Here is a 22143-nt window from a genome sequence, read left to right on the forward strand (position 1 = left end):
CCGACCAGGCAGCAACACCGGCCTTCAACCTCTCAGCCTCCCAGGACGACACGCAGACTGACTGAAATATTTTGAGTCAACGCCACTGTTTACTATCAGGACTCCAGTGGGTTCGTATCTCACGCTAATAAAAGCTGTCCCAAATTAACCGACAGCCAGGTTCCTGCGGCTTCTTTAAAAACAAGCTGAGTAAAAAAAAATAATATTAAATAAATAAATAAAAACGAGCTGAGTGTCTGAGCTGCCACCCACAGAGCCAGACGCCACCCTCGGCAAGGACTAACACGTGCCCGACAATGTCTGCAGGTGAGCTAGGATAATAAAGTCACCTGTTTCTCTGAAACCAAGTGATTCCCAGAGCCACTGTGGTCAGGTTACGGGAAGGAAAACCCGGCCTCCTCACACGAGCACAAATGCTCCAGACAGGAACGATCATGGGAGGGCATCTTGAAGATACAGGGTCACAAAATGACGCAAACACAAATCCGAAGGAGAAATGAACTCACAAGGGAAATCTACCCCCCACGATTGTCACGTAAGAGTTACGAGGGTTAGTTTTCGCACTGGGTTCCGTCCGGATGCCCGAGCCCCGCTCCCACCAGCACACACACCACGCACACCTGCCTTGCTGGTATTTTAAAGCTCCTCATGTCTGTCAAGGGCACGGCCCGAGTGCAAAACTCAAATATTCCATCGACCTGAAGTAACACTGGAAATTAAGTTTCAAGCACCCACTTAAGACTTTTTTTTTAAATTTTTTTAAAGATTTTATTTATTATTTATTTGAGAGAGAGACAGTGAGAGAGAGCATGAGCTAGGAGAAGGTCAGAGAGAGAAGCAGACTCCCCGTGGAGCTGGGAGCCCGATGCGGGACTCGATCCCGGGACTCCAGGATCATGACCTGAGCCGAAGGCAGTCGTCCAACCAACTGAGCCACCCAGGCGTCCCAAGACTTTTATTTTAAAAGATGAATAATGGAAGTAACATCTTGCGTCGGCATGGGGAAACCCAGCACTGTGGCTGTGAAGCGTCCCCGTCCCATCACCTGGGCGCCCCCATCACGTAGCTCCATGGGGGTCCCTCTCCAGACTCAGCGGTTCTCAAAGTACAGCCCCTGGACCGGCAGCAGCCTCCCCTCACACCCCCAAAGGCAGAATGTCTGAGGCAGGCCCTGTAGCCTGGTTTTAGAGAGCCCTGACGTGAGTCTGATGCCCTCTGGAGTCTGGAGATCCCAGGACAGGTGAATAAGGAAGGTTCTGGGTCCAGAGAGGGGTTTCAGAGCCCAAGTGTCACTGACTGGCAAGCTCAGGGCGAGCAGCCTGGTGTCTTCTATTCTTGTTTATTCTGTACTTTCTCACCAGCAACCAGGCTAGGACGGCCCCTCCCTGCAGGTGCGGGCAGGGATGGACCCAGAGCTGTGGGCTTCACCGGGCCCCCTGCACAGGGAGCCGCAGCCAGCGGCTCTGGTGCCAGCGCCCCTTCCCAGGTCTACTTACCGACTGGCACTGGCGCTCCATCGGAGGGATGAAGGCCCAGGTGTTCCGCGGCTCTTGGGGATGCAGAGCCGGGGGAGGACCAGGAGCAGGCAGCCCAGACGCACCTAACAGGGTAGGAACAGAGGAGGGGTGCTGCATGACATAGCAGTCTTATTCACAGTCAGCCTGTGCCCCCTCTTCCATCCACGTCCGTAGCTTGTGCCTAAACTAAAGAGGGATGCAGTTGGCTGCACACGGATAGAAAGTTGTTCGTGGTTTTTCAACAGTGTTTTCCAGGTGTGGGGCCTGGCCTCAAACTGTGACTTCAAACAGATTTCTCATCTTGCTTTAAAAGAGCCTCCCTCCCTCCATCTCTGCTCCCTCCAGCTTTAGTACTGGGGAGCAGAGAACAGAGCAGGGCAGGCCCACAGCCCCCTGCCCACCACACCTCCCCTGTGTCCCCTTCCTTCACCTCTGTGTGGACCAGACCCACCTTGGAACAGAAGGGCCCAGACCCAGGGGATGAGACCATGCACTGCGTGACAGTGGCCAAACGCACCAGCATGACCCTGCCATGTGATCCCCACCATGGACCAGGGAGGGAAAGCACAGGTACGTTTCCAGATGAGATCAGGGCGACCGTGGGAGATAGGCAGCTGCACTCAACCGCATCGGTGGTACCTCCAGAGCCAACGATTCACCGCGCCCTCCCACATTCCCCCAAGGACAGAGGGGACACCTGCAGAGCTCCAGACTGCTGGCCAGCGGCCCCGAGTATGGCCCCTAGTAAGCCGGTGCACAGACTGGGAAGCCCAGCCTGGGGGGTGGGGGGAAGGGAGGCACTGGTCACTTCTCTACATGCTGTCACTTCTCTACATGCTGTGGCTTCTCGGGGCCAGGGACACCTGCGCCTGTGTCCACGGGGCTGATGTGCAGTGATCAAATAGCCCTGAACCAAGGTGTGGGGACTGAGGTCTTGACCAGACATGGGGTGCCATTCCGGGATGCCACCCAGGCCCGCCCCCTCCCCGCCAGGGCTATGTGTTCTCTGCACTGCAGGTGTGAATCCCGGTCCCTGAGGCTGGGCTCGCCTCCCCATGAGAACACGTGCACACTTTGCAGCGAGCGGTTTCTGACCTCTCTGTGCGCCTGTGAAGCTGGGAGAGTAGATGCTTTCATTTAAGCAGGGACTTCTGAGAAGGGAAGACTGTGTGACCCCAGCAGCTTCCTGATGCAATGACCAGGCAGCTGCCGCCAGATGGCAGACGAGGACCTTTATGGTGGGCGGTGGGGCGTGGGGAGGCAGCGGCGACCACGGAGTTCTGACAAACGGGGACGACCCTGGCTGAGGGCCTCTGAGGGCCTCGGTTCAGTGGCTGAGTGAGGCATCCCCAGGATCTCCTTCCTACCCCTGGCCACACCTGTCTCCCACAGGCCAGGGACATGAGAGAAGGAGAAAAGAGAAAAGAGACCATTTGGAACAGCGCACGTCCTACCACAAACCTGGAGGGACTTCCGCGAGGACCAGGGGCACATCAGACAGGGAAGCCCCGGGGAACCTCCACCCCTGCAGGCACCTGCAGCCCAGCTGGGGGCGCTGCCAGGGCCGCCTGAGGACACCTGACACAGACGGACCCCCCGACAGTGAACCACACACAAAGAAGGGATTGTGCCCTGAGAGTTCAAAGACCTTTTCTAATACAAAATGGGGGGGGGGGTGTTGTAAGGAAAATGTACATACAAGAGAGACTCTCCCTGGCCCTGGAGGGTGGCTCTGGCCGCTTTCCCTTTCCCGGAGGACACGTGTGCATGAACCTGCCCCTTGGTGGGACGGCACCACTCACCCATCTGGGGACAGGCTCTGGGGCATCGGGGAGTGCAGATGGTGGGGGCCACCTCGGGGTTTCCCAGCACCAAGAAGGAGCTGGGCGGGGCCGGCTGAGCCCAGGATCCTGCGTGCGGGGACTCTGAGCCCCCCCCAGCCTGCCTGACCCTTCTCCTTCCCCCCGCCCCAGGGCGAGCATGGGAGAGGCACAGGGCACTGGAGTGACTCAGCCCCCAGGACCTCCTCCCCAGAGGCCAGAGCCTCACAGAAGGTGGTACGGGGGGCACTTCTACGGATCAGCTCAACGAGGGAGACCTAGACATACCCGAAGCTGCGTCCACCCCCCAAGTGAACAGATGCACCAGTGGCACCAGCGGGGAGAGCAGGGACCCCCCCTCCAGGTGAACAGACAGATGGGGCAGCGGAGAGCAGGGACATTCCTCCATGTGAATAGATGGACCTGTGGGAGAGCACTCCCCAAAGAAGTGCTATTTACAGGCTTTGCCTTTTGTTCTTTTCTGTGTTTGTTCCTTCAGTGGCCCTTCAGTGGCCCGGCTCTAGGCCTGTGCTCTGGGGATGCTCGTTGCTAGGGTCCTTCAACAGGAGGACCCCCACCACCACCACCACCTGGGTAAGAGTCACACATCACAGATTCTTCAGAAGCCACGAAGTCTGGTGCATCTGGGTGGTTTCCAGGGAAGGGACTGTGCCCGTGACCCCTGCGGCTGTAAGATGACGGTGGGTCCTGTGCAGAACTTGGACTGGGAAGGGTCCGAAGTCACACACATACACATGCCACGGTTTCACACAAACACTCACAGAACACAGGCACACACAGACACATGAGCATAGACTCACACGCATATACACACACAATCACACACTTGCACACTCAGACACACACACGGCACATACGACGGATACACAGAAGCCTTCTCTCTCTCTCTCACACACACACACATGCACACACACAGGGGCAGGCACACACACACGCACACACACACACGCGCGCACACACACACATTAAGCCCAACTCCGTGGAATATTCCTTTTGAAAGAAAAAGTCCCGAGTACATGCTCTAAAATACAGGTTCTTAAAGTCCCTGCAACCAGTGCTGCTCACCTCTGCGGGTCATCAGAAACGCCTTTTGGGGATCCCTGGGCCCTCAGGACTGAGGTCCTTCCTGGTGTCACTGGGTCATGGCCCTGGCCACAGCAGTGAGCTGTCTGGCATTCGTCTGTGCCCCCTGGAAGACAGTGGAGGGGGGGGGCTTATGCTCGTACCCAACACTCATCACACACGGGGGAGCAGAAACCTTGCCAATAATCTGCTCCCCATCTGAAAGCTTGATTCCCTGCTACTCTCACGGAAAACTTCTCTTAAGTGCAGGGGTCTCTGCGCATCGGTCTGAAATGGGCCAGCACTCCAGGGGAAGAGGGCATCTGGCAGCGGAGAGAGTTGGAGAAGCCCCAGCTCCGATGGACACCACGACAGGGAGAAGGACTGAGGGGGGGACTGCAGCCCCTCGGTGCTGCCTTGTCCCTGCTCCCACCTGCACGCCACCGCTGCACCACCGTTCCCAGGGCTGGCTGGAAGCCTACCGGGATAAAAGTCTCTTTTTTGACTAGTTGTCAGTTCCCTTAATTCTTCATGTCGACATTCTAATTGAGTAGGGATTTTACGAAAGTTGGGTTTTTTTTCATGTTTTGCCTAGAAAACGAGACCCCTTTTCTGCCTCCCCCCAGAAGTGTTTATGGGTGCACAAGGCCCTAGAGAAGACAGCGGTGCCCTGTGGAGGCATGTTTTGTGCAGAAGCTGGTTCCCAGGTGGGGAGGCTGGGAGGGTCCCAGGAGGAAGACCAGTGAGCCTGTCGGTTTCCCGGCAGATTTCTCAGAATCCTGTGATTTCTAGAGTGTTGCTGGGGCCCTGCAGACGAGCAGGTGAGTAAACAGGGTCCAGAGCCCCTGGTGGGCTCAGGCCTGTGCTGTTGGCTCAGCACACTTGCGGGGGGGCCTGTGTACCCACCCCCTTGGACTCCGGGGCACCTCCTGGCATCTCCAGCCCCCTTAGGCTTTTCTCCACCAGACAAAGGCTTTCCCATGAGCTATGCAAACAGGAAGGATCCCTGTGATTACAAGATAAATACAGACCCACCCACCGAGTTGGTAAATGAGGTCCCGTTCCAAAGCCCTGCAGCAGCCTCTACCCTGTTGTTACCTTCCCGTGGGATCTGAAGACCCACTTCAGAGCCACCACGCCCCAGGCTGGCATTAGCACCAGCAGTGGGGACGAGGCACTCCAGGCCACAGGGATAACCCAATATGCAGTGACCCCCAGAGAGAAGAAATGTCCCAGTGCCGTCCCACACATTGGCCACAGCCACAGCCGCCTGGCTCCCTGAGTTCCGTTAAAATAAGTAAGATTTCGTGTGTCCATTACGTTGCCCCGTTTCAGCACGGGACACACAATGTTCCAGGTGCTGGGAGCCGCTGGGGCAGGCCACCCCAGGAACAGGAAGCTGCAGATACAGGGACACGCAGAGGTGAGGGTGGCCCGCTGTGCGGCAGACCGGACCACGTCCCAGGAACTCTCGGGCCAGAAGCTCCGGATGTTATCAGTTAGTGGCTTTCTTTACCAAACGGCCACTGAAACTCCACAGGGGGAGCCGCCAAGACCCCAGAAGTCACCCCCAGAATTCACCTGCCAGTCCAAAAGGCTCCTCCCCACAACTTCCCTGCACCAGGACTGAGCCCCTGGGAGAACCTTCCGGAAGGCGAAGCACCTGATTCAGCCATCCAATCCTCCCTGGTTTTTGCTAAGTTTCATAAACAAAGCTACCTATTTAGAGGTTTTTTTAAACCACAAATTCCGTATTTGGGATTCAGTGCCCAGTGCACGAGGGCAGCGTGACCCCCACACGGTCTGTTGGCAGGTCCCTATAATCACAGTGCCAACCAGCTCTGGGACACTGTTCCTCACGGGTAAGGGCCTTTCTGGGCTCTCGGTGCAGATCCGGCTTGGGCTTTTACTGCAGGACTCCATCCCCACCTCTGAATGGACCTAGCTGGGTGCACCTGGCACATTGTTCCCCCCTGGAGGTCCCCCCTCCGCCCCCCCACCCGGGGCATGCACGCATTCATTGTCCTCTTTACATGCCCCAGGGCTCCCCCATCAGCACACCAGCATCACAGCTGGGGGCGAATTCGGTAATTACACTGCAGCAAAGGTGAGGGGAGCTGCTGAGATGCTGGTAGATGTGAACTTACCGTCCTTTGAGCTGACCCGGGGAAGGGGCTGCAGCACGGAGAGCAGGGGCAGGGCTCGCAGGAGTGCCCTCCAGCCCGGACCCCCACAGACCGCTCCCATGGGGCCTCCCGCTCGAACTGGAGAACTGGACAGCCGCAGGTGCACCCACAATGGGCCCCAGTGGCAGGGCAGCCCTCCCCTGCCCCAGCATCAGAGGGCCTGGCCAATCAGGCGCGTGCTGGGTGGGGGATCTGGGGACTCACCCACCCACTCCCCCAACCCCCCGCCTCCACCCTCCCCCCACAGAAGCCTCACAGGAGCTGTCACACCTGGCGTGAGTCCTATCCGGTGTGACCCTGCAGAGTGTAAGTCTGGCCAGGGAGGCGCCCATACAAAGTGGGTGACAGTGACAGCGAGGGGGCGCCCTGTGCTCCCAAGAGGCCTGAACAAGACCCTGGCAAAGCTCTTCTCCAGGTCAGGCTCCTAAAGCTAGGGGCGACTGCCCTGCACACTCACACACTCACTGAATCGGGTCGGTAGGCGGCACCTGCCCCTCTAGAATCTCTTCTCCCCATGGGCTTCTAAAGGAAACTAAGTATCCAGAAGCCAGGATCTGAACACCCTCATAAGTGATCCCAAAGGCCTGGGCACTCTGGCCACTTGGGGGTGCTGCCATCCTGATGGCCTGACCTGGTTGCTAATTGTTCTCCCTCCTTCCTTCCTTCTCCCTTTACTACCCCCCCTCCTCCCTCTCTCTCCCTCCTCTTCTTTTTGCTCTCTTCCCTCTCCTATCCCCTCCCTCCCACCTCTTCCTTCTTCTAACACTCCTCCCTCCCCTCCTCCCTCCCTCCACTTCCCTCCTCTCCCCTTCCCTCTTCTACCCCCTTCCTCCTCCTTTCCCTCCCTCCCTTTTTCTTTTCCCTCCCTCCCTCCTCTTCTTCCTACCCCTTCCCCCTCTCTATCTCTTCTCTCCCCCTTCCCTCCTCTTCCCTTCCCATCCCCTCCCTCCCTCCTCCTACTTCCCCCTTTCCCCTCTACCTCCTCCTTCTCTCCCCCTTCCCTCCCTCCCCCCCATCCCCTTTTCCCTCTCCTTCTCTGCAAAGCCACAGGGACACTGACAGGACACAGGTCATCACAGAAGTCATTATTCAGCACTGAAGACTTCAGTGATCACTGATTTTTCTCTTACAAAATACATTATGAGCAAGAAGATAACATAACCTGTTTTGCATTTATCTTGTTCCAAGACAGTAATTAAGAAAAGCACAAGATGTATTGGGGGAATTTCTTGGGGTCCACAATACACATTGTTACATGTGGGCAGGGTAGGGCTGCTGGTGGCACCCGGTCCTGCGTGGGCGCACCCCCTTCCACTGGTCTCTTTCTTCCTTTGACCTTCTATCTGGAGAAGCTTCTCCCTGAAATCTACACCAATCAAAACTATTGATACAGATAACTGATAAATGATAAAATAGAAATAAGATCATCTTTGGAAACTTTGCTATATCTGACCACCCAGGTCACGTGTGTGTGCGCGTGCACTTCTTGAGGAGGGTTCAGGACACGCCCTCGCCCCTGGTCCCTGGTTCCTCTGGGCAGGGGCCCCTCTAAGCTTCTAGAAGCCCCTGCACAGCTCAGTGGGAACCACCAGTGATTCACCAGGTTACTTCAGACGTGTCCACTATGAAGGGAGGTCCCTGTGTTGCTAGGGGCAGATGAACCACCAAACACCCCAAAACCACCCTGAGCAGGACCTCTCGATGGGACAAGCCTCACACTCCAGCCCCTACCCCAAGAACTCGGCTGCCGGGGGGTGAAGGTGAGCAGGGGCAAGGCCCCCCACCTCCTTAGAGGTTTGCCCTGAGGGAGAGGAGGAAGGCAAAGGGACAAAAGCAGGAGGGGTCGCCCTGGCCCCAGTCCTGCTGTCACTCTCCCCTCTCCTCCTGCTCTCTGCAGATGGGACACCCCCACACAGCTAGCCAGACCTGGGGTTTCCCTCCCTAAGGAGGACAGAGGGGCTGCAGTTACCCTCTGCCGGGGGCACACGGCTACGGTCAGGGCGTGCTGGGAAGTGATGATCAGAGCCTCCTGCGCACCACTGGGTGGACCCATAAGGACCAGTTTGGGGACCAGTCCGGGGCGGGGTGGGGGGGACTGGTTCCTCAGCCTGCTCCTCAACTCAGAAAATGCCTGAGGGCTGCACTTCCTTTAACCCCACAGAGGCAGCCTCTCTGAGACGCTACGCCTGGGACAGGGATACAGAACCCACGTCCCCTGTGCCTCCCAGGGTCTCTGATGGAACCGGAGCTCACTCAGTGGGGTTCAGGGAGGCGGCCCCATCCCCATGCTCCCAGGGGTCTTCCCTCTGGTAATTACAGATATGCAAAGCCCCCCCCCCCACCTCCCCACAAGGCTAGCCTGGGCCCCAGCGGCTGTCACACTCTCCTCACCACAGGTTCGACTACACCAGCTTCGGCTCCTCCGCAGGCCGGGACGCGGTCATTCTGCAAAGTGCTGCTGCCTCGCTGATGCACGACTCGCGCCGGGACCCTCCGGCGATCTCACATGACAGGTGAGAGGTTACGCTTCTACTCAGGAAAGGACACGCGTGAAAACGAAGAGGAAACGGTCTTTGCCGGTGATTATGGACTGCGTTCAGATAATAAATATTATTACTCAGGCCCTCCAAAAATAATTTATTTTTTGTTACAAAACTGATTATAAGAGTTTCAGAGGACACCTCAGTTTACAAAGACCGAAATGAAACATTCATAAATAATCAGGGTTAAGCCCTGCTGTATATTTTTCCAACCTTTCCCTGTCACTCACTCATACACACATACCCCCACACGTATGTGATTATTCTCGAACTGGAATCCGACCAGACACACTCATAACTATACATCATAAACCCTGAGTGTCTCTGTAACGTTACTTTTACAGCAGAAAATACTGTCACACCATAGATAATTTAACAAACCCCCTAGGAATTCATATTCAGGATTTCAGGATTTTTTTAATACAAGATCACAGCAACAGCTTTGATTATAATTTCTGTGAAAATTCCTATAATCAGAAATATTGGGTCAAAGGGCACACAAGCCTTTCAGGGCTTCCCAAACATAGTCAATAATCAAGCGGACCCCAAGGTGTCTGTGGGGTTAATACCCCCCTCATCTCCGGACAGAGACTGCCCGCCTCCTGGCTCAAGGACGATATTGAGAAGCTGAAAAACGCCAGGAGCTGAAACTTTCCTTCCAACCCCACCCTGGACTCCAGAGTCAAGGACACGACTGTGTCTCCTCAAACGCAGCTCCGCCCACTGGACGGTGTCCACGGAGAACACGAGAGCCACTCGGTGCCCCCGCTGCCTGGACAGAGCCACGCTTCCCGCCCAGGAAAACGCAGACCGAGTGGGTCCTCTGCCAGGCCCAGGGGCACCTGCGAGGAGGATGACGAGGCACCGGACAAGAGTCACGAGCTGCGGGGTGGAGGATTCTTAAACATCCCTGAGCCCGAGCACCAGGAAAGCCCCACACGGCCGCAGCCAGCAGAGCATGTCCCCGAAGTGCAGGACGCGGGCGAGAGACCTCGGCACTGGGGGTGTCAGTCTGGAAGCACGCTGCCTGTTCAAACCGTACACATTCCTCGCGCTCCTCCGCTGAGCCGGCAGAACTCCCCATGGCGCGCTGCTCGGAAAAGCAGCCCGGTGGGTCCCGAAGCCCGCGGGAGCCATCCTGGGCCAAGGCTCCAAGAGGCCGAAGCCCGGCCAGCGCGAAGCAGGGAGTGCTTCCAAGAAGCAGGAAGAGCGCCCGCGTCCCAACCCCTAGGGACAGCCTGCGGGGCCACACGCACAGACTCGGGCCATCGCTAAAACCATCACAATCCGGGAGCGCTTAAACCAACGCTGTAGAGGGCGCCTGGGTGGCTCAGTGGGTTAAGCCGCTGCCTTCGGCTCAGGTCATGATCTCAGGGTCCTGGGATCGAGTCCCACATCGGGCTCTCTGCTCAGCAGGGAGCCTGCTTCCCTCTCTCTCTCTCTCTGCCTGCCTCTCCGTCTACTTGTGATCTCTCTCTGTCAAATAAATAAATAAAATCTTTAAAAAAAAAAAAAAAAAAAAAAAAAAAAAAAAAACCAACGCTGTAGAAACCCGAGGGCGGTTACACGTGGTTGCAGCACATTTTAGAAACTGCCCGTGAAGCCGCTTTACCACAGGAGCTACCCCGAACATCCTCTTCCCAGACGCAGGAAGCCACGGGTGGACCCCGACTGCCATGCAGGACTCAGGCTCCGGCCGCGCGGCAGCGCCCCGAGAAGAGGGTTACCGACCCCAAGTCAGATGCGCGGGTCCTAGTCCCACCCCACCCCCAGCCGCGTGGCCCCAGGCAAGCCACGCAATCCACTCTGGCAAGTAAAGGATCCATGGTGCAGAACCCCAAGTGTCTGGGCAGCTCTGACATGGACGGGCCCTGCCCGTGACAGCAGACGCCCAAGGGCGGGATGCCCGCAGACGCGCACTCCATGTCCGGGCAGAGACCCGAGGCACGCCGCGCCCGACAGGTGAGGAGATGCGCCGTCTTACCACTAACTTATCCTAGGACCTGTATCTTACTTCATTACATGTTAAACATCGTTTAAATAATCAGAAAGAACCAATTTCCTCATCTAGTAACTGACTACGCATTTTCTTTAACAACAACAAGAAAAGTTTTATCAACTATTTTCAGACATTGCTTCATCGAACATCAGGAGTTTCTAAGTTTTACCGCTGGCCGCAGCCAAAGAGAGGAGAGAGGCTTGAAAAGCAAAATGACGAGCTGGCTTTAAAACGTTACGTGACCAAGTATTAGGCCCCATGTGAACTACCACTGATAATATCAGCATCCAGAGAGGCACTCAAATGCTGGTTTTCACCCCAGACTCAGAAAAGGCCACAGAAGAGTTTTCCACTTGTGCAAATGTCCCCCTTCCTCCTCTACCCCAGGCCACGGCCTCACTGCTTGGCTGTCGCGGGAGTTAAGACACTGCTCACGACATCCCGTCCACAGGGCAGAGGGAACTCTCCCACCACGGGATGCGATGGGGCAGGCCCTGGCGGATGAGAAAGCAGACCCTGTCAGGCGGAGGCCGGCTCGCCCGTGCAGAGACCAGACGTCGTCTCAGCCCTGAACACAGCCCCCGGAGCTCTTCTTTGTCCAAATACCATGTGTTTTCCAGACAGCCGAGTGCTGCGCATGAAGACAGGATGGTGAGGACCATCACTGAGGACCCCCGTGGGCCTCAGGGACCCTGGCGGACCAGCAGCTGAGCCCAGGGACTCGGCCTTCACGGGCGCGGACCCCAGGCTCCACGAGCGGCAGCCGGGCACCCCTCAACACCCCCGCTGCCCTGTGTGACCTCTGTGTGCCCCAGTTATCAGGCTCCAAGGAGCAGAGCCAGAGCCGGGCAGCGTCTGGGAGCCCCACCCTACCTGAAGTCTGCATAGATACGTGCTCTTGTTCCCATTTCCCATGTCTTAACGACAAAACAGACACGAGAACAAAACGTCACATAAAGAAGTATGTTTATCCAGCTGTCTTCCACAAACTCAGTTTTTAGCTAGACTATCACGGTGGGGCAGAGTAACGCGCAGACGCACGTGGCCGGAGGCGGGCTAGGAGAAGGCCGGGATGAAGTACTGCAGGGACACGTCTTCATGGAGCAAATCAAAATGGACAAGCTTGTTGCTGACAATGTCTGCGGAGAGAGAAAACCTGTCACCGCGAAGACCCTGCCCACCGAGCCGCTATGTCTTCTCCCAGAGCCTGGCCTCCTATGCTCCGCCCCGCACTGTGGGACTGGCCCACGGGACTGTGGCAGAGCCCCCGTTTACCAAAATCAGGGTCCTTCCAGGAAAATGTGGTTTCCCGCCTGAGAGTGACCTAAGTGTGTGAAGGCCCAGTGCTGCAGCCCACCTCCCCCCAGGGACAGGCTGCGGTGCGCGCCAGGGCGCAGGAAGGCTGCACGTCGCACCAAGGCCCAGGTCGGGCACTGCACAGGGTGGAGGGCAAACTCCATGGGAGGCCTGCTCCGTTCAACAGCAGTGGGGGCAGGACCAACAGCCGTGGCTGAGGCCCAGGGCCACCAATGCGGGAGCAGTGCAGGGGAGCTGAGGGCAGGTCGCTTGTTCTCCAGGCCTCTGAGACCAGCAGCTGAGACCACGTGGAGCCCATTAGGGTGGCCCTGGCCAAGTGCCAGGCTGAAGAGGGACTGGTCGCAGGGGACAGTGGTGAGGAAGGGGCACACACCAGCAGAAATACCCTACTGGGGAGGTGGTGGGCAGAGACAGAGGGCGTGGGGCAGTGTGCTCCGGGGTGGGGGAGGGGGTAGTGCGGGGCAGCAGATTGGACACTTACAGGACGCCACCCCAGAGGCAGAAACTACAGGCAGAAAAGCTGGTTTGAAGGATGAAGGAAAGGGTAGGAGAAATCCACATTTTGTCACAATCTCCTGGTCCATCTCTGCCACTCTTGGGGACCCCAAAGTCCTCTTCTGAGGGCACCAGCAGCTCAGATGGCCGCCTGGCCCAGAACCAACATGGCCCAAGAGGGCGCACTCAAGGGCAATGCCACCCCACTGCTGGGCTTCCGCTCTGCGCCGGCACAGCTGCATTACGCTGGAGCCGTCTGCAGGGCTCGCCAGGACCGCAGCAGCACAGCCAGCAGCCTGTCCGGAGCTCATCAGCACATGGGGGGACCGTCTTAAGCCTGCACGGACCCCACGCTGAGGCACATCTCCCACAGTCCTCAGACCCAGGAACACGCAACAGGCCAGCCCAGGGGCTCTCGGGATGCAGCGCACGGGGACACTGGCACCTGCCCCAGCCACAGGACCCAGCCATTCCAGCATCTCCGTCCCTAACCCGGGCCCTCTGTCCTCTGCACACCACCTCCTGTGCCCCATCACCCCTCCTAGTGCCTTCCACATGCGCTACTGCCCTGCTGTGATCTGCTTCGCTGCATGTCTCTCCTTCTGGAGGGCTGTCGTCCTTGGCACAGGCACCCAGAATTCTCTATTCCTCGTCTAGAGCGCTGGCAATGTGCCAGCTGCCAGGTACACTCCTGGACGGTCCTCAGCTCCGCCCCCAGGGCTCAGCCCGACAGCTCTTCCACAAGAGGCGGCGCTCCCTCTCCACTGCCGTGTCATCACAGTGGCAAGGAGACAGAAAAATCCTTGAAAAGTTCGGGGCGAGTGAGCCCTTCGTCATGTGCAGCCAGTAACTGATGGGAGCCGAGAGGCAGGTGCACAGAGGAAGGCAGGGCCGACTCCGACCAAGGTACCACTGTGGAAAACTGGAGGTTGAGAGGAAGCCAGATGCCCAGATACAGGATGACTGGGGGAACAAGAGCAGAAGACCTTCAGCCCAAGCCCAGTTTATGGGGTCAGAGCGTCCTCGTGTCAGCTCAGACCAACACGGCAAGACGGGACGATCAGCACCCATCCTCTGGAAGCTTCTCCCCAGGACACGAGTGAGCCCACATGACGGCTGGGTGAGGCGGCCACGGCCCCGTGCCAAGACGGCACGGCTGAATCCAGGAAAACCCGAGCCCCCACCCGCCCTAGAGCACAGGGCCCCCGCGGCTGAGCTGTGTCTGCGCTCGGGGCCGGGCACCACTGCGAGCCGGCCTCTGGTTACGGGATCGGAGATGCGCACGAGGCCCCCCGTGCACTCACTGCACACGGCCCGCGTGGGGTTCACTTGCTGCCCAGCAAGGAACTGCAGGAGCTTCCGGATGTCTATGTGCACTTCAGCCATCTGCGCTGGGTCTCGATCCTGGGAGGCGTCCTCCGAGGCTGCAAAGACAGGAACAGCTCGTGATGAGACAGGAAAGACGGGCCGGCGTGACGACAGTGAAAAGCAATGATTTACGGTCCCGCTGGCAGGCGCGGCCGGGAGACGCCACCGAGGTGCACACGCTTCTCTCTCAACACTGCAAATTCCCAGCGAATCTTCCTTTACGGCGACCTGAGGTATGACCCACTCTCCCCGTTCTGGTCCAAGAAAACGGTCCCTATTAGTCCCCAGACATGTAGTGAGGAGCAGACCACACAGAGCTCGCGCAAGACCGCCCCTTCCAAAGGGGAATGAAAGAAAGAAAAGGTCTTTTCGACTCTGGGCACGCATCAGAGACAAGACCCTTATCGTAATTTACTAAAATAAAGAGCACAGTAACACAGTAACACCGACGGCAGGCCCTTCACAGGACAGTGAGCAAAGCCTCGGTTGTGCGGACCGCACTTGGCTGGAGCGGGACGTGCTTCTCTACAAGGTAAAAGCCTTTCTGGCCGCGCTGACAGGCCTTCCATACGCCACCTGGCACTTGCGCATTTTTACTGTAAAGGCGACGGGCCTCTCAGGTGGGAAAGAACATGTGCGGGGGCGCCTGGGTGGCTCAGTCAGTTAAGCCCGACTTCAGCTCTGGTCATGATCTCAGGGTCCTGGGTTCGAGCCCCTGCATTGTTAGGCTGTGCACTCAGCGGGGAGTCTGCTTCTCCCTCCTCCTCTGCCCCTCCCCCCACTCTATAATATATAAATGAAATCTTGGGGGGAAAAAAAAAGAACATGGGTGGGAGTAATCCAGCTTCCACGTCATCTGCGGAGTTCCCTGGGCCCCACCTGCCGCCTACTCCAGCACTTAGCACCCACTAAGTGCATGGCCCTGGCCAAGAGCTCTGTGGGCACCACTCAGGTCCCTCCATTCCCCCATCCAGTCAGTTACCCTGTCATTCACCACTACCAAACTGGTCCCATGGTCTTTGCTGTTGTGTAAGGAATGAAAAATCTGGTCAGGCGAGGAAAGCTGCCATCTGCTAGTCTAATTTCATAAATACAAGGGACTAAAGTGGGAGGAAACAAAACCTCGTCTACCTTGTGACGCCATTCCAGGTGAGAAATGGGCACACAAGTCACCAGGGGCCCCCAGGGGACCAGTGGGGCAGGCGCCGCTCCTTAGGCCGGGGAGGCCAACCTTCCTCACTTGGACCTCAGCGGCCTGTTCCCCGCCAAGCGTGAAACTGAGATCTCTCCCGTGTTCCAGGTAGAGATCTCAGCAAGATGTGACACCTGCAACAATGTATTACACACATAACGCGAAGCACCGAACACTTACCCAATGGAGGGTTCCCCAGGTCTTTAAAGTGAGTTGTAACACACACTAGTTCTGTTTCTATTTTCAAGTTCAAGTCTCCACTTAGGTTTGCTTCGATAATCTGCAAATTGAGTATTTTATAGTCTTAAAAAAGGAAAGGAAAGCAAAAGGGGGGGGGACATCAGCTTCTGCCAAACCAGGTGACAAGGTAGCCCCACAGCCCGACCACTCCTGACGGCAGCAAGACCCACCCGGCATCCCCGACTGGGGGGACTTGGAAACCCCCAGAGAAGGGGCCCCTCAGAGTGGAGACCCCACTCCAGCGTGACTGTGTCTTACAGGTCTGGATAAGACCTTAGCTCTACCCACGGTTTCCTTAGCGATCCTCACCCACCACTTCTGAAGACTGACCCAGAGTGCTGGACACCCAACAGGAAGTGCCTCCCCGCGCCCAGAGAGCAGCCAGGCCCGGTGCAGGCGCGCCACCCTGCCCGCTTCCAGTGACACCTGGCATAGGCCGCACGCGCTGCCCAGTGCCGCTGGGAGGGGCTCCAGGTCGGTGTGGCCAAGGACACCCCCTCTGCCACCATGTCACGACAGTCACTACTGCATTAACCAAGAAGCTCATGTGTGCAGGCCTGCAAAGGTGCTGGGCTAAAAGGTGAGGCAGAGCAGGACAGAGCTCCCACCACTGCCACCGACGAGGCACCTGGACGTGCAGCCAGACTGGGTCCCAGACCCCAGCCCGCACCTCTGGAACCAGAACCCCAGCTGGCCTCACGAGACCCCGGGGCTGGAGCAGGAGGGGGGCCACAGGAAACCTGGTGTGGACTCCTGGCTGTCGGCGCAGGTCTCCCTTGCTCCTGCACGGGTCCCCCCCAGTACTGCCCCACAGGCCACATCCCTCCCTGCAGGAGGTGGGGGAAGGGCAGGGGTCTCAGTGAGGGTGTCCGAGCACCTCCAGGGTGACCCCACTTCTTTCCGCTCTCTTTCCTATGACCCTCAGAGGCAGAACTCTGGTCCCCAAGCCACGCTCCCTGTGCACCTGGCCCCTCCGGAACCTTTCCACTGAGTACTCCAGGCCGTAGCAGCTATGCTATGACATCTCTCCATACACATTCCAGAGGAGAGAAAAACACCCCTGATGACTCTGTCTAGGCCACTTTGCTGAGTCATTCCCCCTGGACCACAAGAACAACAAGCAGAGCCTGGGATTAATTTGCCCTGCCTTTCCCCGCCCCAGGGCTGCTCTGAGCGTCTCCGAGGTGCTGGAGCGGGCCCAGAGGGAGCTCCCAGCCTGACGACTGGATCAACAGGAGAGCGGCCACTGGAGATCACGACGTTCTGGGGCAGCCTTGTCCCGGGCAAAGTGGACAGGACACTCAACTCCCAGCCAACTCCCGTGATTCACTCAAGAGATACCGTTAGACGAAATACGGAATGTGCTCTCCGAGACATAAGGACACAAGGCCTGACTGTTGAACACACTCTTAATGGACCACGGAGATAAATGCGAGGGGTGAGGGCAAACACGAAACTCCCCGTTCCGGGGAGGCAGTGGAGAAGCACCGAGAACGGGGCTTCCGCAGGCGGCCGTGGATCGGTGGCTCCGCACAGGCCGGGTCCCCGGGCCCCGGACACCGCAGCGGTGAGCATGAAGGCACCCACGCCTCCATCCGGCCGGGCCTCCTCCCAGGGCCCAGGGCCCGAACTGAACAGTCCTGAAAGTCGCGGACTGCTGCTCTCCAAAGTCGTCACTCACAAGGTGATTGCTGAGGTTCCTCATTTTCTCCACGACGCTCTTCATCGTCTTCAAGACCGGAAGATAAACGCTGACCTACAAAACCAACGACACACGTCGGGAGGACTGAAAACACAAGCACAGCCAAGTGCTGACCGGCTTGCCACCTGGGCTCGGACTGTGTGTCGGCTGAACAGCTCTGAAGGCCTGTCGTAAAGTTGTCTCAATAAAGCTCCTCTCAAAATATGAAAAGAAAACAACTTTATAACTTTGTCTGCTCCTGCCAGCCTCTGGTTAACGGGGCGACCGCGTCCCCGTGGGCACTCTCCCGGGGCCAGGATGCAGCCCTTCGGCTGAGATGCCGCTGCACACGCCCAGGGGTGGCACTCAGCACCCCAGGGCCCGTCCTCTGAGGGCCCAGAGCCACGTGCTTGGCCTCCTCCCACCCCGACAGGCGCCGCAAGCCAGGCCGGCCCCGGAGCTCGAATCCTAACAACGCCGGAGATGGCACTGTCGGCACAGGTGCCCTCGGGCAGGAGTCAATGAGGTCTCTCCGGGCTCCCTGCGGCGCGTCTTCCAGAACGTGAGAGCGAGAGGCAGGGCACCCTTTGGGGTCCTCGTTCCTCTCAGGGGCTCTGGGACTCCTGCCGGCAGGACTGGAGGAGCCCCTCTTGGCTCTTGCCCGTGTTCCGGGCACCGCTCCTGCCCCCCAAGTGCTATGTTAGGTTAGTTCATTCGGCACAGAGATCCAAGCACTCTGCCCTCCCTGTGCGGAGTGTGGCTTTTCTACTACACGCCGCGCTGTTTCAAGATGTTTTACGTCATCAACGAAAGGCAAACACTGCCAGCGTTGTCCTGCAGTGTCCTTTACAAACGACCAGCGTTTCCTCTCAGCCACTAAACAGTTTCTACATGAGGGATGCCGCGAGCCCATGACTGACGGCAGGGAATTCTCATCACTCCACGCAACACGTCATGAGCAGAAGACGACGGGCATCACTCACGTCGGAGTCCGGAACTGTAGGTTCTTGCAAATCCTTCCACAATTTTCTAGGAATAACCTTAACGGGGATGTCGTGTGTCACAATGCGGCTACTGCTCGACACAGACAACTGTCAAGAGAAAAAGTGGGACATACTGTCAGTGTTGGTGTTAAAAAAGCGAACAGTGTAGCCGAAGGACAATCAGAAACTGATATCAAACCCAACTGCAATGTTCTGTGCGTTCATCGAAGCCCATTCACCAAGTGCTCACAGCGCGCCTGTTCTGCTCAAATCCCGTAAGGAGCTGGACACGTGGTGAATAAGACACGTCCCCGCTCTCCAGGGGCCCATGTGGTTCAATAAGGAAGATACCAACACACAGGGGCATCTGCCTTCAGCTCAGGTCAGGATCTCAGGGTCCTGTTATCGACCTGCTTGGCAAGAAGCCGGCTTCTCCCTCTCCCTCTGCTGCTCCCCGTGCTCGTGCACACATGCACTCTCTCTCTTTCTCTCTCCCAAATAAATAATCTTTTTAAAAAGGGGGTGGAGGGTCCAGTGTGAGGGCAGGTGGGGAGAAGAGGCACCAGGGTGCAGGTTTCAGGGAGCCGGAAGGGGAGACATTCCAAGCAGGATCCCCAGGGTCCCCAAAGTCTGGGAGCCAGGCAAGAAGGGGACACTCTGGGAACCATTTGGATGGTGGCAGTTGGTGATCTGGCTCCAAGACAGGTGGGGCCGGGCGTGCAGGGCTCTGGCCATCATGGTAGTACATATGAACGCCATCCTGTGAGTCAGGAGAGCCCGTGGGGTGTGTGTCTCGAGGAGAGCCGGGCAATAGAGGCTTCTGGAAGCAGCACGAAAGATGTGTGCATTCTGGGAGAATCAGAGGTCACCGGAAAGTGTCACAGAGGAGGTGGGGAAAACCCTTCCACGGTGGAGCTGGACAGAAAGCATGATTCCACGTGGGGATACGCAGATAGGAAAGGACGTGGGAGCCCTCTGACCCAGGAAAGGGCAGGGCCCTCGCCGAATGCAGTGTGAGCACAACAGCACGAGGTGCAAGAAGGCCTAACAGAAAGCAGGCATTTGTGGGCACATCCTTCCTTTTAATAAAACCAACCGGCCTTCTCCAGGCCGCAGGCACTGGCCTCGCTCCCGGGAAGCGTCTGGAACGCCCACTCCTGCTCACCAGCTCTATGGACACGGTGAGGCAGGGGAAGTGTTTGTTCGTCAGCTTGACCTTCAGGGCTCTGGCATTCTGGGCCGTCTTCAAGGCCCGAGAGAGATTTTCCGAGGTCAGCTCTAGGTAGATGGCGTTGTTTTCTGCAGAGACACCCTCCATCTGGAATTCACTGAAGAAGTTCTCCTGCGGGAAGGAAGAGAGGGGGCCAGTGCGGCCTCTGGCGACCTTGGGGTGCAGCTCCCGGCCTCCGGCTGCGCGCACACCTGCTCCAGCTCACACCACATGCTCACGCCCCCGCTGGCCACTTTGTCGGAGAGGATGAAGTTCAGCTTCTGCGGGCTGATGCGGAGCGTGCACGTCTTGGCCAACTTGGCTATCATGGCACTGACCCCTGCGACAAGGCAAAGCCGGAATCAGCAGGAAGCACACGGAGGGTGGGAGCATAACCTGGCTGGGACCACGCTGCAGCCTGAGGACACTGCCCGCTGGGAAGAGAACCGGTCTGTCCCCTCCCCTCGGGAAAGCACTCTGACACCCTGAGGCTGCGCCAGCCGCCTCACAGCCCCGCCAGGTGTGGCGGGATGAGGACAGCCAGCTGGGGGGCTACTGGCCCCTAGCTGGGGGGGTCCCCCACTCATCCTGCACCGAGGCCCGCAGGGGGCTGCAGCCCCGAGGCCAGTGCAAGGCTTGGCACTCACAGGGCGCAGGGACCCTGCGGCCCCGCTTCCAAGGCAGGTGTGCGCTGGCAGAAGCCACCTGGTCCCAGTCAAGTCGGGGAAATCAGCCTGGGTACCTCGGCACCAGCTCTCCCGCCTCCCAGTGCCCACGCCTGACCACCCCTGCCACCCCGGCGAGGCCCCGTGCACCTCCGCGCCCCATCCTGAGCCGCAGCAACGCCCTCTGGCCCCACACCCCATCCCCACCCCCGCGCCCCCTGACCCTCCCGGGCATTTCCGGCGCCCCATGCCCCGCGCCCCCCGACCCATCCGCGCTCCCACGCCCTGCGCCCCCCGACCCTCCCGCGCCCCCATCCTCCATCCTCGCCCCGCGGGCGGCCGCACACGCCCCCACGGGGTCCCGGCCGCGCGCGCTGCTGCTTCCGGTCCGCCCGCCCCTCTCCGGCCCCCGCGGCCGGCGCGGGCCCCGCTCACGCGTGAAGTGGTTCAGACACGCCGCGTCCACGATCTTGGCCCGAAACTTCATGGCGGGACGCGGGCCCGCGCGGGGCGTCCGTGGCGGTGACTCGGGTCCCCTCCTCAGCTTCCCGCCGGAAACGCCGCCGCGCGCGCATTGGTTCCGCCTCCCGGCCCGCCCCGGGGGAGGCGGGGCCCCACGGTCACGCCCCCAGGGAGGCGGGGACCCATGGCCACGTCCCCGGGGAGGCGGGACCTGGGGCGAGGTGTCCGGGAGAGGGCTTCCCGGGTCACCCTCGACGCGGGTCACCGGAGAGGCGGGTCCGGGTCACAGTCGGGGTCGCACCCCGGGGAAGGCGAGGTCAGGGGCCACGTCCTCGGGTGCGGTTGAGCTCCAGATCGAATCCCGAAGGGTCGGGGCCGGGGTCGTGACCGCGGGAGGGGGCGTACGCGGGTCCCGTTCCGGTCCTCTCTGTGGGGACTTGGGGTCTCCGGTCCGCTCCGGGCGCGCTGGCGTCGGACGTGCCCGGGGGCGGCCTCTGCTCGTGGTGACGTGCGGGCCGCGGCCCCCGGGAGCGGGCGCTGCCTCCGCAGGTTCGCGGTCGGGGAGAGCTCGGGGCCACCGCCCTCGGCCGCCGGGACGCGCCCCGCGGGACCCGCAGCTGCTCCCCGGGACCGAGCGACGCGGTCGCCGAGCGCACCCCTCCGGCCGCGGGCGCTCCGGACCCTCCCGCTCGGACGGCCGCCCCGGAGCTCGCGTCCGACCCCGGAGCTGGGACCGTCGGCGTCCGAGTGAAAGCCGTCTGCGCACCGACAGACGTGGGGACCGCGGGCGGCGCAGGAGCCGCTTTGTGGGGGGCCGGGAGGGTCGGTCCGAGCTACCCTGCGCGGAGAGAGCGGGGCGGGGGCGAGGGTCCTGGATGCCCCGGTGCGAGCAGCTGCGGGTCTGCGCGGGGGACGCAGCCCGCACCCCCCTCCCGGCCCGGGCCTGCAGGTGTCCCCGCAGACGGCTCTGCGCCCCGGGTCAGTCCCCGCGGGTCCCCCTGGAGCCGAGGACCGCATCCCTGCGCCTCCCCGCCCCCGCCCCCCGCCTCACGGAGACGCTCCCCTTACTCCCGGTCCTGGAAACCTAAGGGGTGACTGGGCGAGCTCGTCTCCAGAGGGACTCCGCCGATCCGAGTGAAATTCTGGCGGCGTCGGTGATGTACACGACGTCGCAGAATTTCAAAGAACAAAACAGGAAATGGAGCATCCGCTGAATCCAGCTCAAAGACAAGATCGTCCATGCTGGGAATGTGTGATTTGGGGGCACTGGGGTGGCTCCGCCGGCGGCTCTTGATGGAGGGTCGTCAGTACGAGCCCCACGTTGGGCATGGAGCCTGCTTTAAAAAAATTGTAAAATAAAAAGTGTTCATTTTAATGTGGCTCGC

At 59.2% G+C, this 22143-nt stretch overlaps 1 protein-coding gene across 1 annotated transcript; it reads right to left on the reverse strand.

Moving 5' to 3' along the window:
• Positions 1 to 11160: 11160 nt before the first annotated feature.
• Positions 11161 to 20874, reverse strand: HUS1 (HUS1 checkpoint clamp component). The gene is made up of 8 exons (XM_047694727.1): positions 20732 to 20874; positions 19844 to 19971; positions 19587 to 19763; positions 18422 to 18529; positions 17439 to 17513; positions 15698 to 15797; positions 14262 to 14381; positions 11161 to 12284 (listed from the first exon to the last, which is right to left on the reverse strand). Exons 1-8 carry the CDS (start codon positions 20781 to 20783, stop codon positions 12202 to 12204), a joined length of 843 nt encoding a protein of 280 aa, XP_047550683.1. The 5' UTR covers positions 20784 to 20874; the 3' UTR covers positions 11161 to 12201.
• Positions 20875 to 22143: the final 1269 nt, after the last annotated feature.

This window comes from Lutra lutra, chromosome 11 (assembly GCF_902655055.1).
Source record: "Lutra lutra chromosome 11, mLutLut1.2, whole genome shotgun sequence".
NCBI classification, from domain to species: Eukaryota; Metazoa; Chordata; class Mammalia; order Carnivora; family Mustelidae; genus Lutra; species Lutra lutra.